Raw genomic sequence first — 19,194 nt, forward strand, 5'->3', positions numbered from 1 at the left:
TATAGATGTGTACACGTGCGTTTGTATATATTCAAAATGGGTTATCTTAATATCTATTATGGAACGTACTGGCTGAGTGATAAGCGCTTGACTACCAAACCAAGAGTTTCCGGGTTCAAATCTCGCTGCGATTGGAATTCTGAATTTAATTGGTACCTGACTTTAGTTTGGAAACGTAAAGGCGCATGATCGTTGTGCTGGCCACATGACACCCTCGTTAACCGTCGGCCGTAGAAACAGATGCTCTTTGCATTTTCTGACCTATTGATTTTAAGGTCTGAAAAAAATTCTTTACTTTTTAATATCCCATTAGTTGAAGATGCCCTTTTTGTCGGTACTCCGCCCCTCTCCAAATGTGCTCATTGGCACAGTGCTTAAGACCCTTAATTGGATTGACATAAAAATTAATATCTCCTTTGCCTCAGAGGCTATAAGTCTCTTCATTGACTAAATAAAGTTGAACGTGACAGAAGTGTCAATGTTTAAAACAGTTTTAGTTCACCGAGTCATCCACTCCCCAGGCTCAAACATTCAGCAAAAAGCAGCAACGTTAACTTGTGGAGCGAAATAGTTTCAAATGCGCACCAAATTTTGTATCAGAATTTCAAAAGTCCAGAACTGTGCAAAAAAAAAATTATGATTGATAGTGTAATGTATCTTATCTTATCATACAGCTAGATCTAGCTGTAACAAGCTAATTTTTTAGCATTGATGTTTTTTAAATAATTTTATTGTATGTCTATTCTCTAGTCACGATCTTAATTATTTGTATGAATCTAGATCTACGCAGATTTATAGGTGGTATAAACTTTAAACATAGAGATCCATTATATAATAATATAAAGTCATTTTTAGATTTACCAGATTCCACACTTTGAAATGTGCATTATTTTTGGCTGAGCCACTCAGGTAAAAAGCTAAGCTTTATTAAATGAAGTGAATTAGACTAGTAATGACGTTTTTACAATAATCTAATTAATTAAATTACATCTAAAAACTATTTTTCGTAATTTTTAGATTTTTGTTTTTCCTTGTCTGTTTATTTCTTCCAAAGATTTTGTTCGTTGATTTGTTTCGTTCTTATTGGAGTGGGTTCGTGACTTAAGTAGTGGACGACTCTTGGATTCACCTAGATAATACATGATTTTTGTTTACTTTCTAAAACATTACTAGTTCACTTCATTCTTTCCTATTGTACAAAAGTTGGTCAATGTTGACTTCAACTTGGGCTAGGACCAAGAAAAAAGAATCTTAAAAGCCTCTTCACCTTTAGACACATTTTAAAAACCTCTTATGACAAAGCCTCGATTTCGGAGTTCTCTACTCTTAGAAGTTTGGTTTGTGATAAGATTTCTTTTATCACTTTTTCTATAAGACATCTGAGTTTGTGTAATGTATAAGATATTTGTGTTTTATAAGGCATACATTATTTGTGCTTTTATAAGGTATAATAATTATAATAAGGCTTTCTTGATTCCGAAAGATTACCTTTTTTGTATAAGGTATAAGATAATCTTTTTTCTTTTTTTATTGGAGGAGTGTTTGCTATGGTGCATATCCATTGAATGCCAGGACACATTTCGTACTTCATATTCTAGAATAAATTCCTACACATGCTCATTTCATTCCTACTGCATGGAACGGGTGGTCTGTATCAGCCAGGAAAATGATTATAAGTCTGTAATTAATATGCACGACTAGAATAACAAATGGATACGAGTAAGACGTAATTATCTTTTCTTTGGAAGGAACGTCTGTAATTTCTAAGATAATATTGTTTAATTATTGCACCTAATTGTAACGAGACACTTGTAAAACCAGATATATATTATATAATATAATAATATTATTTCGTATTAAATAATTTATAATTTACATAGCTTTTGGCTAATTTATTAGGTTAAAATTAACATCGCAATGGTGAGTTTAGCGATCAAATATTGAATGTGTGATGGCTATTTACTATGGATTTAACTTGCTTTTTACTGGCATAATGTTCCAATTCGTAACATAACGATTAACAATATGAATCACTTGAATGTATTACATTTAATTAGATCTATATATAAATCGAGTATGCTCTTATTAGGGTATGTATAAAAAAAATTAAAAATTCACACCTTGTTGTGTTGTGTCGTCGGTTGGCCAGCAACAAAGGTGAACATGCCGGAAGTTTAGTGAATGCATTACTTACACTAATGGAAAATGTGCAGAACCTACAGAGACTTGCTTAGACTTAGATCTTCACGCGTTGTTCGGCGCATTGAGAGGCAAGCTGTCTCCATAAAAATCTGTCACTGGCAATGTCTAAAGCGTCGTTCGGTCATAAACCTCATTTAGTAGTCAAGCCCCAGTTCGGCACAGGGTTTCTTTATTTTAGAGCCGATCTCTAGAACTGACTCCTAAAATCCGTCTTAGCCATTTTTTTAGCCACATTTAGACTTTTCGAAAGTTACGCAGATGACTTCCATGTCTCGCATGCATATGTTGCTGTTGCAATGACAATTGCGTTAAGAAGTTGTATTTTTGTCCAACGTCCAATGGCTTGGCTTGTCCAAATAGGCCGCAGCTTTTTGAAAATGCTCTCTGCCTTTCCTTCTCGGCACGCTACGTTATGGTAGGAATCCCCATCGCTTGCTATGGTGCTGCCTAGCTATGTGAACTTGTCCAACTCTTCAAACTCTGACTCGCCAAGTTTGACAACATTTACTTTGTATCTCACTCGCACAATTTTAGTTTGATCCAAGTTTATGCGGAAACCTATTCTGGGTGTCCTTCTATCTAAATTCTCCGTCATTTCTTTATGCATTTATTTCTAGGCCCGAGTAGTGCAACGTCGTCGGTGAAGTCCAAGTCCGTCTTTCAATTCTGTTCACTTCGGAATACCGAAGGCAGTCTGATTCATTGCTCTCCTCATTATGTAGTTGATGGCTAGGAGAAAGTAGAAGACAGACAAGTTCCACCCATGTCTCACACCTGTCTCGATCCTTCTACTGTTTTAAATGCAGCAACTAGATTGACTGTATAAGTGTCGTAGAATCTGGACGAATGTTTCTGGAATGCTATATTCTTTAACTATTTTCCATAGTGATTCTTGATGGACACTATCAATTACTTTCTTAAAGTCTTCGAAACTGATCGTTAGACGTTGTTGGTACTCGAGACTTTGCTCTCCGGTATTTCGTTGAACGAAGCTCTGCTGCGCACATGATCTGACTCTTCAGAATCCTGTTGACAGGGTGGGGTCGCTAGCTCCACCCCGAAATTCCCTCAAGTCTCATTCGGGCTTGGGACATACACTTTTAGACTCCCCAATGGATGTTTCATTTTCACGCCAAGTTACATGTCATCTCACTTGCACTTATGGCTGTAAAAACATCAGACAGGAGAACATTCCTAATATGTTCTGATTCCTAATCTGCATTGCAAGCTTTAGGGGAAACGAACACAGAAATCCAATTTGTACATAAAAGCTTAAACCTTTCAGAAAAATAACATTTAAACATAAGAATGCCAGTTTCATCTGGGTCCCATCTTAAGTGAGTATATAGGGAAAAGAAATAGCATAAAGAGAGGCAAAGAGAGCCCCTCCATGAGTAGTGTCAGGAACCTTGCTCGGACCTGAAACAGTGTATAACTTCTGTCCCCTACCGAGAGTGGCAGGATCGATGCAATCTGAGGCCCACAAAAAAGTGAAGTAGTTGCGAGGCGGCGGCCCACATATAAAGGTCTGATACAACGTGGAAGCAGGACCATGTCTAGAGCTTAGATAGCCCACACTGCAACAAAGGTCTGATACAACGTGGAAGTAGGACCATGTCTAGAGCTCAGATAGCCCACACACTGCAACAAAGGCCTGATTCAAGTGAAAGCACGACCATGTCTAGAGCTCAGATAGCCCACACTGCAACAAAGGTCTGATACAAGTGAAAGTACGACCATGTCTAGAGCTCAGATAGCCCACACTGCAACAAAGGTCTGATACAAGTGAAAGTACGACCATGTCTAGAGCTCAGATAGCCCACACTGCAACAAAGGTCTGATACAAGTGAAAGTACGACCATGTCTAGAGCTCAGATAGCCCACACTGCAACAAAGGTCTGATACAAGTGAAAGTACGACCATGTCTAGAGCTCAGATAGCCCACACTGCAACAAAGGTCTGATACAAGTGAAAGTACGACCATGTCTAGAGCTCAGATAGCCCACACTGCAACAAAGGTCTGATACAAGTGAAAGTACGACCATGTCTAGAGCTCAGATAGCCCACACACTGCAACAAAGGTCTGATACAAGTGAAAGTACGACCATGTCTAGAGCTCAGATAGCCCACACACTGCAACAAAGGTCTGATACAACGTGGAAGTACGACCATGTCTAGAGCTCGGATAGCCCAAACACTGCAATAAAGGTCTGATACAACGTGGCGCGGCGTTCCGGTACCACCTCATCGTGGTCGCCGCGTGAACACTCCGCTCTCATGGAGTGGCCAAGGGTACTGGCTGCTTGCCACTGATGAATGAGCAGCCGGCAAGTGTAAAAGGAACTCAAAGGGGTTATGTCCAGCCCCCCCCCCATGTGGGGCCCCGGGGCAACGGTGAGTAAGAGACCTAACGGGATCTCCGAAAAGCGGATAGCGCTGGACACCAACTCGAGGGTTGGTCGGGTTCTCTTGGGACTCGGCTGATTCGCGGGCAAAGACTGGACTGACTGGCGCGACCTAGATGAGGGGGAATTTGTCAGGTCATGAAAAGTTAGCTAAAATTCCTCCACCAAAGCCCTCTTCTCAACGAACACTGCATTCGTACCTCCTTCGGAGGTCCGATTCGAACAAGGTTGATGGAAGTCTGCCACAACCTCCTGCCGACTTAGATACACGGCAGGCAAATATGACTGGAAGCGAAATAGTGACGGGAGCCTCCGGCCCCCAAACAACCCAAACTGACAATATCCAACCCACCCCAGGGACTAAGCCCATAAACACTAGGTCCCTCCTGATCTTACAAATAAACAACTGTGGGGTAATACCCAAGATGTTAGAGCTCTCAAAACTCCTCCACGAGAGGGCAATAGACGTGGCTTTACTACTAGAGGCACTAACTGGCAAACGCAATGCCAGTATCACCGGTTATACTGCATTTAAGTGCAAGTGCACAGACTGCCGGGGGCTCATTACTTACGTACGCAACAACCTGGTTGCTACACAAGTCCCCGGTCCACGAGTGCATGGGCGTACCGACGCCATCACCCTTGAGGTACATAAACTCGGGCGTAAACTCACGGTAACTAATCTGTACAACCCCCCAAGCACGAAATTAATCTCGAATATGACTCTACTAATATCAACACTCACAGCGTCATCGCAGGAGAGTTTAACGCTAAGTCTCAACAGTGGGGCTATGATTCATCCGACTCGTCGGGACATAAAATCCATGAACTCCTTAATAACTCTAATTTGTTCTGTCTGCAAAATAAACATACTCCCCCAACTTTATACCATACTGGAAATGGCAGCCAATCTAGACCAGACCTTATTCTAATTACAGCTAATTTAGAATCTTTAGGGCAGGCTTGAGCCCGATTGACCAGGTCACAACATTCGCACAGGAGGTGGCCGACGGGTTTCAGAGGTCCGAGAGCACATATGCAGTGTTCATAGACCTAAAACAGGCTTACGACCGCGTGTGGAAGCAATGCCTCTATCTGAAGCTAAGAGCTATGGGTGTGCGGGGCAAGATATACAATTGGATACAATCCTTTCTGTCTGGGAGGAGCACACGTACAAAATACCAGCACTCCCTTAGGAAGCCAAAACAACAACTCAATGCCCTGCCTCAGGGCTCCGCCCTGTCCTGTACACTTTTCATAGCCTTTCTTAATGATTGGCCCAGCTCACTAAGGTCCAAAAAACTGCTTTATGCTGATGACATTGTCCTCTGGTCAATCGGGAAGAAAGCCGACCAAATCCAGGCGGCACTTCAAGCAGACCTCCATACCATCTCCTCGTATTGCGACAAATGGCAGATTTTGATAAACATTGCCAAAACGACCTGGTCCCTGTTCAGCCTAGGGATCGACATTCTTAAGGCTCCATTCGAGCTGCGACTCCAACGTGAAAATACGCCAAAATATCTAGGGGTGACCCTGGATAGAAAGCTGACAATGCTCCAGCACGTCCAGGAAGTTGAAAGAAAAGCCTCGGAGAAGTTAGCGTTACTAAGAAAGCTGGCCAGCACAAAAAGGGGTGCCAAAGCTGACATGCTACGCACATTGTACTTAGGGGCAGTCAGATCACAAATAGAGTACAGCTAAACAGTTCAAGTATACGCTAGTAAAACTGACCTCGAATCACTTGACCGAGTACAAGCACAGGCCCTACGGTTCATTTGTGGCACCTTTCGGACAAGCCCAACAAACGCTGCTGAAATCTTAACAAACGTGGCACCCTTACATCTTAGGAGGGAGAGGGCAGTACTTACGGCCTACGAGCGCTACAAAAGGGGCGACTCTAGGCTACCCACCTCAATTTTAGTGCGACAGTGGAGAGAGAGGAACCGCATCAAAATGCGATCGTTCCTCCATATTGCGGCCAATTTGTCAAAATCAGCTGGGCTCTCCACTGATAGAATCCCTAATAGGAGAATTAGTACGTGCCCTCCGTGGAGGAGATTTCCGGCCCCACTAATAAACCTGTCCCTGATAGGGCAAGAGGGAGCCACCAAGAGGCGACTAACACCTGCCATTCTCCAAAACTTGGCATCCATAACCATAAAATCCTACCCATCAGATGCCATATTTTGCTATACCGATGGGTCGGTACTGAGGGACCCCGATAGATCGGGGTATGGGGCCCTTATCGTCTACCCCGACCGGACTGAACCATACAGGTTCTCTGGTCCATGCGGTTACGCCGCATGTTCCATGGACGCCGAACTCACAGGGATAACTCGGGCGTTCGAGGCCATTAGGGCCCGAATGCTCCAACGCGAGACTAGTACCACCACGGTGGTGCTGGTCACTGACTCTCGCTCCAGTCTCCAAGCTATGGGTGGCGGCGGGGGAGGGTCGCCCGTAATAGAAGAGGCAATCGGAACCGCAGATAACATCCGCCGGGCTATTGGAGCTGTCGTTTTCATGCAGTGGGCGCCTTCACTTTGCGGCGTGAGGGGCAATGAAACGGCAGACGCCCTCGCAAGGGAGGGTGCTTTGGCAGCCACACACCTCGAAGCACCAAGCACGTACTTACAAGCAACGGCACAAATCCGAGCACTCATTCATGAGAAGTGGTTAAAGTCCTGGGAGGAATCCGACAGAGCACGTGGTGTCTGGCAGCGCATGCGTCACCCAGATCGCGACGATCCATGGTGGCGACTGAGGAGGTCAGAGCAGTCAATTATTGCGCAGTGCAGAACGGAACACTGTCCTATTGGGGCATACTTGCCTGCGCAGTCACTCGACATGTATGGTAGCTATGAGGCACTACGCCGGACGGCTAAGTTTCTTGCCAGAGCACTACGGGAGGACTAGTCCTTCCTGCTCTGATTTTTCAATAGAAGTTCATCTCAGATACAACGTGGAAGTACGACCATGTCTAGAGCTAGGATAGCCCACACACTGCCACACAATTACAACTTGATCATCATATTGTTTGTAATTGAAGTTCGATTTACATATTATTATTCTGAACACGGTCTCACATTTCTTTCAATTGAGTAACTAAATAACTAGCTACGTAAATGAACATTGTTGACAGTTGACGTGCCCTCTGAACATCATGAGCGTGACTGCAACTAGATCAGAGTAGATTGTGGAAAGCTCACTGGAAAGACTTATTGCAATAGTGTACTGTTAGAATAAGAAGGGATAGAATAGCATCAGCTTCATAAACTAGAAAGTGATTTTTTTAAAATGTTCTATTCCTTGTTTATATTGTAACTGTGTTAATAAACAAAAATAATTGAAGTCGAACTAGAATCGAACAGGTCTTCCGAAAAAAAAAAAAGCAAGCTGGCCAATTCTATTTAAGTCCTTCAATCTTTAGGGGCAAAGTATATTACCGTAGCCTATGGCGTTGGAGGAGCCCATTCATATTGACGATTTTGAAGACAGCTTCTTGCACAGTGGTTCCAGCATCTACGATGACATGCTTGAAGAGGACGACATTGATATGGAACTGCACGAAGCACAGAAGAAGAAAGCTAAATCCATATCTAGAATGCACCAACACACGGAAAGGAAAAAATCCTTGGATGAGTCCGATGGGAAGCTAGAGCCCCCAAGTCCCTGCAAGACCTGCACGCGTGCCTGCAAGACTTTCTGCCTGAGCACCATAACGAATCTTCTGCTGCTGTTTCTGGTCTCAGCTTACGTCATTTTTGGCGGGGTCTTGTTCTTCTCACTGGAGTCTAGACTAGTGCGAGTACATCAGGACTATCTGGACATTGAAAGGGAAGAGTACGTCGAAAGGGTAAGCATGTACTTTGTATAGTGTAGTACATCTTAGGGGAGAGTACGTCGAAAGGGTAAGCATGTACTTTGTATAGTGTAGTACATCTTAGGGGAGAGTACGTCGAAAGGGTAAGCATGTACTTTGTATAGTGTAGTACATCTTAGGGGAGAGTAACGCTTTGAGCTCATCGCGACCTCTTTTTGAGCAAGACCTAAGTCAGGAAGGAAAGAGACAAAGAGCTTCCGCGATTTGTTTTCATTTTTTCGTACACAATAGTTCAGATCTTTGAAAATAACAAGATCATATGAATTAAACGATTTTTCTAGTCCCTGAATAGTCCACAATAACGACATTAATGTCACAAAAGTAAACATTAGCTAATGTCCGCCCCTACTCCTCTTCAAGGGACCCACCCAGACACACGAAGATGGGACCTTCTCCTCCCCTTCAAGGGACCCACCCAGACACACGAAGATGGGACCTTCTCCTCCCCTTCAAGGGAACCACCCAGACACACGAAGATGGGACCTTCTCCTCCCCTTCAAGGGACCCACCCAGACACACGAAGATGGGACCTTCTCCTCCCCTTCAAGGGACCCACCCAGACACACGAAGATGGGACCTTCTCCTCCCCTTCAAGGGACCCACCCAGACACAGGAAGATGGGACCTTCTTCTCCCCTTCAAGGGACCCACCCAGACACACAAAGATGGGACCTTCTCCTCACCTTCAAGGGACCCACCCAGACACACGAAGATGGGACCTTCTCCTCCCCTTCAAGGGACCCACCCAGACACACGAAGATGGGACCTTCTCCTCTCCTTCAAGGGACCCACCCAGACACACGAAGATGGGACCTTCTTCTCCCCTTCAAGGGACCCACCCAGACACACAAAGATGGGACCTTCTCCTTACCTTCAAGGGACCCACCCAGACACACAAAGATGGGACCTTCTCCTCCCCTCACGTGACGATGGTCAGAAATACCTCCCCTCTTGCACCCCCATTCTTTCGAGTGCTGCGGACCAGTTGAAAGACGCGCCTCTGAGACCACATGCTGCGACTTCTATGGTTGTTTCCCCACTGACCCTCGAGACACTATTTGAGAAACACTGCAGTAGTACAGCCGTGCTATTAAAAGATAATCTCATTAGCCGGTTACCCTTAGAGAGTTGTGGCTAGAAGTCCAGTCCCCCTAATTAAGATTAACTACCAAGTAAACAGACTCAGTTCCTTCTTAAGGTATGACCCCTTGGCAGTGTCAATATGCTGACATTGTGGACACCTGTCAATCTATGAACTCATTGTGATGAATTAAACAAATAAAAGGGGGTGGGAGTCGTTCATCTCTACCTGGATATACACGCACCGCTATACAGACGCCTGGTCAGCGTGACGTAGTCAAAGAATATAGCATATTAACTAACCCACTCAAATGTCAAGATAAAGTAAAAAAAAATATTATTTAATGTACATACAATTTCGTGACTAGTTATCTATAGTTTTCTATTGAAGAGGGGGTTTAACTTGAAAACCCTCTGCAGGGGGTGAAAAGGGGGGGGGGGGTAAATTCAAGTGATCTGCAGTACATTTAAACTTAAAACTCTCTTGACAACCTAAATTTTATTTTAAAAATGGGGTATTAACGTCAAAAAAAAAAAAAAACTCTGCAGGGGTGGGTGGGGGTAAACTCAGCGCCCCCCCCCTCTTGGCTAGCACAACGACCATCCGCCTTTACATTTCCCCAACAATGTCAGGTACCCATTAAAGCTGGTCGGACTCAGAGGCAAACAAAAATCCCGACATTAAAAATCGCAGTCTTCACCAGGATTCGAACCCGGGAGGAGAGATTTTAATCTCAAAACCCCTTTGGCTGCCCTGGGGCAAGTGATGGCTTGACATTAAAATCTCACCTACTATAAACAACATTAAAGCAAAAAAAAAAAAAAGGTCACAAAATTACACCACTCCCCTGCGGGGGGGGGGGGGGAATTATATTTTTTTATTGAGGGGGGGGGGGGGGTTGAACCCCGAAAGCCCTCCTCCCCGACTACGCCCATGGGCAGTTTGGACCCAATAGCAAGTTAGTGTTGAGGCATACTATAAATAAAAGTCTCGAAGTAGTTCGGCATTCAATTGTGCCTGTCTTTTCATCGACCACGTAGGCAGTTTCTAGTATCAGTTTCAAGACTATTATTTTAGTGCGTGTCTTTTGTTTCCTTGTTATTTTCAGATGTTCTCCTATAAATAAATGCATCTATTTAGTGTATAGAGGTGCTGGTTTATCAATTTGTTTTAAACATGAAACATGCGCTATAGTACCGCTATACAAAAGCATTTTTAAAAATGTTCTTTTCGCAAAGTATAAAATCTAATGTCCAAAGTCTTTCTCTCTTAGTCCAATATAGTTTGTATTCTTTAGTTGGCTGCAGTTAGAGTTGACTAATGTGTCATTGACCTTGCTGGGTTCATGCAAACCTATCTTCCAATGATATAGTCTTACGTTTTTGTTGGCGGTTATTTTACATTGTCCGAACCACTGGCACATCAGGGGGGAGGGCTGGTAGGGGACGATGTCATGTGAGCTACTTATTGATATTTGAACCCATTGGTATATTATGTCGCACCACACTCGTCTCAAATTAAATCATAAGTAAATTTAAAATGAAAGAGGGTTGTACCAGGTGGGAGGGGTGATAGATGTAATAGCCAGCCCCCCCCCCCTTCCTTTCCGCCTATCAGACAAACCAATACTTTTTTCTTTTGTAAAAAATTAGTCGCCCCACTGCTAATTTAAAATATCAGATGCACTCATTAGCAAAAGTTATAAAAAGGAGCGAGGACTGTTACTCCTTCAATGGTTTTCATTCTACCGCCTCTTTCCCTTTTCAGACGGAAACATGACTTTTTAAAACGGTTTCCGGTCACTTCATCCCCGTCATTTCATCCCCGATCTCTTCACCCCCCGGTCATTTCATCTCCAGTCACTTTATCCCTGGTCATTTCATCCCCGGTCAGTTTATCCCTGGTCATTTCATCCCCGATCTCTTCATCCCCGGTCATTTCATTCCCGATCTCTTCATCCCGGGTCATTTCATTCCCGATCTCTTCATCCACGGTCATTTCATCCCCGATCTCTTCATCCCCGGTCATTTCATCCCCGATCACTTCATCCCCGGTCATTTCATCTCCAGTCACTTTATCCCTGGTCATTTCATCCCCGGTCAGTTTATCCCTGGTCATTTCATCCCCGGTCATTTCATCCCCGGTCACTTTATCCCTGGTCATTTCAACCCCGGTCACTTTATCCCTGGTCATTTCATCCCCGGTCACTTTATCCCTGGTCATTTCATCCCCGGTCACTTTATCCCCGTTCTTTTCATCATCTGATCATTTGATCTAACAAAGAGTTATTAAAAAATCATGAAGTAAGCAATATGTAATATATTCATGTTTTATTTACATGACAAAAAGTGTCACACATTAGATAAGAATAAAATTAAATGCCATTAAAAACTATACAAAATTTAACATGTATAAAAATAGAGGTCATGTAAAAAAGCTGTTAATGTGTTTATCTACAAAAGATAGATAGGTAAGATAAGATAGATTAACTACAGAAGATGATTCATTGATTCAAATTACTTAACAAGGTTTTGTAATTCTCTTTGCCTATAACACAATTTACAACATTAATGTTTAAAAGAAATAAAAACAAAACTTATAAAGGCGACTAATATCCTGAGGATGGGTGAAGTCAGCCTCTATTAGGAAAAAAAAAAAAACCTTATTTCAAGACTAAAAATGACGCGCCCATTTTCAAGAAAGAGCGATTGAAAAATAAAATAAAGTGAAAGGTGGTCGTCAGAAGTTATCAGCGGCATGATCATAAGTATTCTAGTCGTTCTCAGTTCTCAAAAGATTTCCACTACTTCCACCACACCTTGACCTTTGATCATTAGGTCAGACGCAGGATAATATTATAATATTATATCCCCCACATCCAATAGAAGCGCTATAGCTAAGTACACACCCAGATGTATAATATATTATCAGATTTCTCATCAAGAATGCAAAGCGGAAGAGGAAACAAAACCTACCAAAAAGAAACATTCTACATAATCCTATTTATATATTAAATGAAATGAGGGCTTAATGTTAGAGCCTTAACAGCACAATTAAACAGTGAATAAGAAAAAATATTTAATTGGGGATGACATGACCGGGGGTGAAGTGACCGGGGATGAAGTGACCGAGGATGAAATGACCGGGGATGAAGTGACCGAGGATGAAGTGACCGGGGATGGTGACCGAGGATGAGATGACCGGGGATGAAGTGACCGAGGATGAAATGACCGGGGATGAAATGACCGGGGAAGAAGTGACCGAGGATGAAGTGACCGGGGATGAAATGACCGGGGATGAAGTGACCGGGGATGAAGTGACCGAGGATGAAATGACCGGGGATGAAGTGACCGGGGATGAAGTGACCGAGGATGAAGTGACCGGGGATGAAATGACCAGGGATGAAGTGACCGGGGATGAAATGACCGTGGATGAATTGACCGAGGATGAAATGACCGGTCACCTTTAAAGCAATAGTTAAATATGACGACAGATTCTACGTAATTGCACATGAATTTATCCTAATTTTTTAAAGAAAGATTGTTTTGAAAAATTTAGAATTCATAAGAATTGTGTAAGTACAAGAGTAACAATTTTCCCAACCTTTAATTAATCTGATATTTTTCTACTGTATAAATAACTTTGGAAGTATAACTCACAGTTTATACTTGAATCCTAAAAATGAAAAAAAAAAATCAAGTAGAATCGTATTGGTCCACTTCATTTCTCCCTTCCCCCCTTTTCCGCAGTGTTTTTGTTCCGAGTTTTGAATTGTACTTCTGGAACAAAACGATGTTACAAACATGCAGAGTCATTTCAATGTATTACTAACAAATGAGCTTCTTTTTATTAGATTATTGTTCGAAAATATTCTTTTTTTTTCGGCGGCCTTATTCAAAGCCTTAATCTAAATCTGTGGGGTATCTTATCTTTTCAAGGATCGAAAGGTTTCCTTTGCAATATAGTAAGGACCTGTAAATTATTTGAATATTTTTCAAGTAAAACATTATTCAAAATTAGATATTTAAATGCGTTTAACCAACTGTTGATGTGTTAGGGTTTGGAAAAATATCGTCCCCCACCTCCCCCCTGGGTCTGCTAGTGATCCAAACCTATCCCTATCTGTTTCTCTGCTAAAACTTCCCTTGCAAACAAAGAGGAGCGGTATCACTGTCTCAATCGTTATGAACATCTCCTTTGACTTAATATAGTCTACAATTTATGACAGCTTCTAGACGTGACCACTAGCATTCCATATGTCAACATGACCTCAAAATCCAAGTGGTCGAGAGACGCCAACAAGATACTGGAAGAATTTCAGACGTTTGTTGTGAAGGAAGAGGCGCTACGTCTCAAGTCTCACACTGAGGAATGGAACTTGATGTCGTCCATCATCTACAGTGTTGCTTTAATTACTACCATCGGTAAATAGTTTGAGACTCCTCAGTTTTCAGTCAATGAAATGCACCAACCACCAAATCTAACGACATGAGCACATTCATCATGTGTGCTAGGGCTGCGCATGTTTTCATGCGTATTTAAGACAGATCTATCTGTTCAATAAGGTCTTTTTTGTCTTATAAAATATAGATGTCACTTCAAAAAGAAGATGATTACGTCCTATGCGTCATGCAGCTAGTCATGGATGTTAACCAGTGACTAAAACTCTGCTAAGTTATTGGTTTTCCTGTCTAGCTCAGGCAACTCATGCCATGCTCTAATAGCACTAGGAAAGGGGAGCACTCTTGCAAATTTGTCTTAGCATATATATGTGTGAATATATTAATATATATATATATGTATTAATTCAGGTTCACCTTTTTTTAATAAATGCATTTAAAAGAGGATCCCCCAGATCAGAAGCGTAGTGGACAAAACGTGCGCCTGAGGCTATGTACATTATTGGCGCACCCCTTTTCAATGAATATTACATAGAAATATAGGCTGCTTGTGGCGCCCCCTCCGACCCAGATACCCACTTCTTTTCTCCCCCTTCCTTTACAACTGGTCCAGACACATGATAGGATCATCTCTCATTGAGAAATTTAAAAGCATCAAATTACGCTAAGCAAAAACAATTTATATAAATATTTGTAATCGCACTGATTTGTTATTGTAGATCTATTAGAAATGTAATGATATGACAGAATCAAACTAATTGTTACAACTAAGCTTAACGGAAGGTTTGTCTTGTTTTTTTTTTAAATATTGTTTTTGTTTGTCTTGTTCATACAATGAACTTATAATATAATATTTGTTTTCTCATATTCTTTTGTATTCTTTCAGGTTATGGTAATCTGGCTCCGCTTACAGACGAAGGCCGCGTGGTGACGATCTGGTATTCGCTTATTGGCATCCCTCTTACGCTCCTGTATCTTACTCGTATGGGCGCCATCATGGCCAAGGTGTTCAAATTAACATACAACAAAATATGTGCTTTCAGTTGCAGAAAGATTAGGCCCGCCAAAGATTACAGTGACACGTCCAAGCGAGTGCCGGTCTTTGTCACGCTTATCGTGTTAATAGCTTATGTGGCGGCTGGCGCGGTCTTGTTCCAAGTGCTGGAGAAGCGGTGGGACTTCATCAACAGCGCCTACTTCTGCTTTGTCACCCTCAGCACCATCGGGCATGGGGACTTCGTCTTCGGATTCAACGAGATCAGCCTCGACCCTTGGAAGCAGCTGGTCTGCGCCGTCTATCTCGTCCTTGGGCTTTCCTTGGTGTCGATGGCTTTCAACCTGCTTCACGAGAGTATTTGGGCCAAGTACAAGATGATTACTAGAGGTATAGAAGCCCACAGAGAGGGTGATGTGTCGGATTCTGAGTGGTCATCGTCTTCTCTATAACATTTAGTGAACACTTTGAAGGAATGTTCTTTTGTCTCTACTGTGAATAAAATGAGTACACCTAAGGCTTGGGGAAGAGTCACAGTAACGAATCGTTCAATCTTCAGCCTAATAAAAAAAATAATGGTGTCCATGTCTTCGATTTACAGGCTTAAAGCCGATTTACCGAATCTTTACAAGTTACGATGTAAAAGATGTATTGTAAAATGACGCCATACTTTGTGTCTAACTTGTACTTATCCATTCGTTGTATAAGCTTGTAGTTTTAAACTAGATAGAGAACTTGTATTTTGTGCCAGTCAATACTTCTAATGATCTCACATCAAGTTCGTTGAGAATGTCGAGATGTTTAAATAAGAAAATCCATAATGCTTGAGGGGAACGTTAGCTTGTACGGGCACGACATGGCCTAAATTGTTCCAATGTGCCTAAACTAAAAACTCAAACTCAAACTGTACTTGAAATTCAGGGCCGGTCCTACAGGTTGCGGGGCCCTATGCGAAACGGATTGCGCGGGGCCTAATTTGGGTTGTGATAAGAATAATAAGTGAAAATTAAGATTTTGTATTACAAAATAAATTCGTCTTTGCATTTTGTTTATACTTTACTAAGTACAAAATCACTGTCAAATTAACTTTACGAACCATCAACAATAGAAGGTAGATTTCCAACAAAAAGCCGCTAAACATTCCGAACTGCCTTTTAGATTTACTATCGACTAGCAAAATATCACTTTTTTTTTTTGAAGAGGTCAAGATAGATTTAGATCAATATTTGTATGCCAGTGACTATAGAACTAAATTAAATATTTGAACTTCTTGTTTTGGTTAAAATTAGGCTTATTATTACATTTTTATGAAATGAAAGCTGACAATGCCTTTTTTTTTTTAATCATGAGTAGGATTGGCATTTTCAATATTGAATGACAGCAAGAAATGACAGTTTTGTCTGATTTAAGGAGATTTGGATCAGTTTTCAGAATATTTTAATAATTTCATGACTTTTCTAATATTTTATAATTTCAACAGCATAAATAAGTGGTTTAATTTAATAATTTACACCTAGAATTCGCACCGCGCGGAGCCTATGAAAGTGCGGGGCCAACTGCGGCCGCATAGGTTGCAGTGGCCTAAGACCGGCCCTGCTTGAAATGTGTCGGACCTAGCCAGAGTCGACTAATCACGGAATCAGACCAACTCAAAATCATTATGGCTGCCTCGTCGTGCGGATGGTCTCGATGTCCATGGTTCAAAACCTGCTGGCCACTTCCCCCACCCGTCATGTGGAGTTTTGGGCTAGGGTGTAATTATCTGAAGGATCATTCCAAATATGTAAGACAAATTGAAAATAAACAAAAAATTGTCGTCTAACCGATGTTGGATATAGACCTAGATCTAGATCTGTAGCCAAATTTAAATTTTTTAATTGAACAATTATAGCGTCAAACTAAAGTTTTCATCGTGTGGCAAAAGATCTAGTAATTCTTTTCTCAGCAATATACATCAAGTGTTAAATTTCTAGAAAAATCGTTAGAGCCGTTTTTGAGATCGGAGTCCCGGTTTCTCCATGAAGACTGATAGAGGTCTTGTGGTGTTGTAATAAAATGGATGAGAACAAGATTACAAAGACAGTTTGTGTGGAAACACAAACTCAAAATCGGCACCCGAAGTGGTCCACCCAGGAAGGTACAAAAGCAGGTTTCAATATTTTTAGAAAGAACATCAGAATGAAATTCTATCAAAGACAAATGACAGAGAAAAATGGAGAAAGAAGGTTGACAGATCTTGTTTGGTGCCCCAGCGGTCCAGCAGACTAAAGGATAGGTGAAAGCAAATGTGAATTTAAATGCGAACCTGGCCTAACTGATGTCTTATAATGAATATCTAATTGATCTAATTGTTTTGTAGAGTCAATCTTTTATTCAAATCATCAAAAAAAAAAAAAAAAAAAAATTGCATTTCATGCGATAATATGAAAACCTACTTATGAATTGTTGTTAATTATGTCCAACGCAATGCATACTAAATAGATTTTTTCTCTTTAAAAAAGTAAACATTATTTTTGGGTAAATGTAGTAGTTGGTAGGACATAACATACAATAACGTAGCAATATAAATGTAAAAAAAATATTTTTTTTTACTAAAAGTCTAAAACAATTTGCATAAATGTGTTCAAAATATGGAGCACTGTTATCTCCCCTACTAATGAGCCTCCGGTGTGTGTTACTTTTAATAGTGAATAGTTGTAAAAGTGGTGTATTTTTATGAGAAAAACTTCTAGCATAAGTGATTTAAAAAATTAGATTTTTCGCTTTTAGAAAAGAAAAAAGTAGCCGTTGCATCAGAACTTTGAATGGACTAAAATATTATGATGTCGGATTTTCACTATCTTTTCTAGTTTACGAGATCTAAACGGGACGGACAGACATTTTGCACAAAACTAATAGCGTCTTTTCCCCTTTCGGGGGCCGCTAAAAAACACAGAATAGAATTGATGGAAAAAAATAAAATGTATGAGAAAAGACAAATAATATAAAGGATGATTCAAATATTAAACTAGTTCTGACTTAAGGATAAAAAGCTAGCCTAATTTTAGTATTTCAACACGTTTATTTCAGTTTTTAAATTTCTTTATTAATTATTAATTAAAAAAAAAAGTGATGGCCTTCTTCAACCTCAAAGGAAAGTGCCCAAACTCAGCCTCATTTTCATAACGAGAAATACTGAAATATTGCACAGGCCAAATATTTGTTCTCTTCTTCTTCCTCGTTCTTATTTTTATGTTGCGGCGTTCAGATGACTAGACCAGTATGTGAGATGAACTGTTGGAGCGTTCAGGTGACTAGACCAATATGTGAGATGAACTGTTGGAGCGTTCAGATGACTAGAATAATACATGAGATGAACTGCGCAGTGGTTTCCAAATCAGGGAGCTCTCCATATTGTTTTCTTTTTATTGGGGCGTTTTGAGGGTTAGGGCAGAGCCTGCGACGCCGCCGACCTCAAACTGTATCGGCACTTGCCTATCCCTTTTATTTATCATCCTCGTGGAGATAGGGGAACTGTATGGGCGACATCGCGATTATTTTGCCTTCCCCCCTCAAGTATGTTGGCCGATTTGATGGGGTCGGGAGGGGCGATGGTATTAATCCCGCCTCCCCCCATACACTTTCGAGTGGGGGGGGGGCGGTCCAATTTATTTGTAAAAATCACAGCTTGCTAACAGAATCAATTAAATATCTATATGACTAAAACTTGTTATTGAACGTTCCCTGTTTGCCGATTGGGGGGTGGGGGCAAATACCTCTACTGCCCTTCCCACCTAAACCCTTTGACTGTGGGGGGGGGGGGCGTCCTACTTTTATGGAGAAATCATAGTTTGTGAACAAAATTAATTCAATTAATATCTAAATTTTATATTGTGTCAATCCCCTTCTGGTATCTTGGCCGATTCGGTGGGGTTGTGGGGAGGGTGGTGCATATACTGCCTTCCCCACTCTAGCCCTCTGAGTGGGGGGGGGGCGGTCCTATTTTTATGGAGAATCATAGTTTGTGAACAAAATTAGTTCAGTCGCCCCACCCCTATTCTTTAATGCCAAATGCAATCTTTAGCAGAAATTATTAAAGGAGCGAGGATTAATCGTTTTCACTCTACCGCCCCTCCCATTTCCAGACAGAGATAATGTAATTTCACATGAATTTATCATAATTATTTTAAGAAAGAATTCAAACGAAATTTTTCAGTATAAGAGTCATGATTGAGATGAGTTCTAAAC

The 19,194-nt window shown here is 41.4% G+C and overlaps 1 protein-coding gene across 1 annotated transcript; it reads left to right on the forward strand.

Moving 5' to 3' along the window:
• The first annotated feature begins 7 nt into the window (after nt 1–7).
• On the forward strand, nt 8–16,809 carry LOC106065792 (potassium channel subfamily K member 18-like). Its single transcript, XM_056006188.1, has 4 exons — nt 8–909; nt 8,041–8,466; nt 13,802–13,997; nt 14,860–16,809. The coding sequence occupies exons 2-4, from the start codon at nt 8,065–8,067 to the stop codon at nt 15,417–15,419; spliced, it is 1,158 nt and encodes a 385-aa protein (XP_055862163.1). The 5' UTR covers nt 8–909; nt 8,041–8,064; the 3' UTR covers nt 15,420–16,809.
• Nucleotides 16,810–19,194: the final 2,385 nt, after the last annotated feature.

Source organism: Biomphalaria glabrata, chromosome 12 (assembly GCF_947242115.1).
Source record: "Biomphalaria glabrata chromosome 12, xgBioGlab47.1, whole genome shotgun sequence".
NCBI classification, from domain to species: Eukaryota; Metazoa; Mollusca; class Gastropoda; family Planorbidae; genus Biomphalaria; species Biomphalaria glabrata.

What these genes read in the sequence shown, in the direction of transcription:
- LOC106065792 (XM_056006188.1), top strand. Translation starts at nt 8,065, where the DNA reads ATGGCGTTGGAGGAGCCCATTCATATTGACGATTTTGAAGACAGCTTC. An exon ending in GGGAAGAGTACGTCGAAAGG is followed by an intron (nt 8,467 to 13,801) that starts GTAAGCATGTAC and finishes AATTTATGACAG; the next exon opens with CTTCTAGACGTGACCACTAG. An exon ending in TGCTTTAATTACTACCATCG is followed by an intron (nt 13,998 to 14,859) that starts GTAAATAGTTTG and finishes GTATTCTTTCAG; the next exon opens with GTTATGGTAATCTGGCTCCG.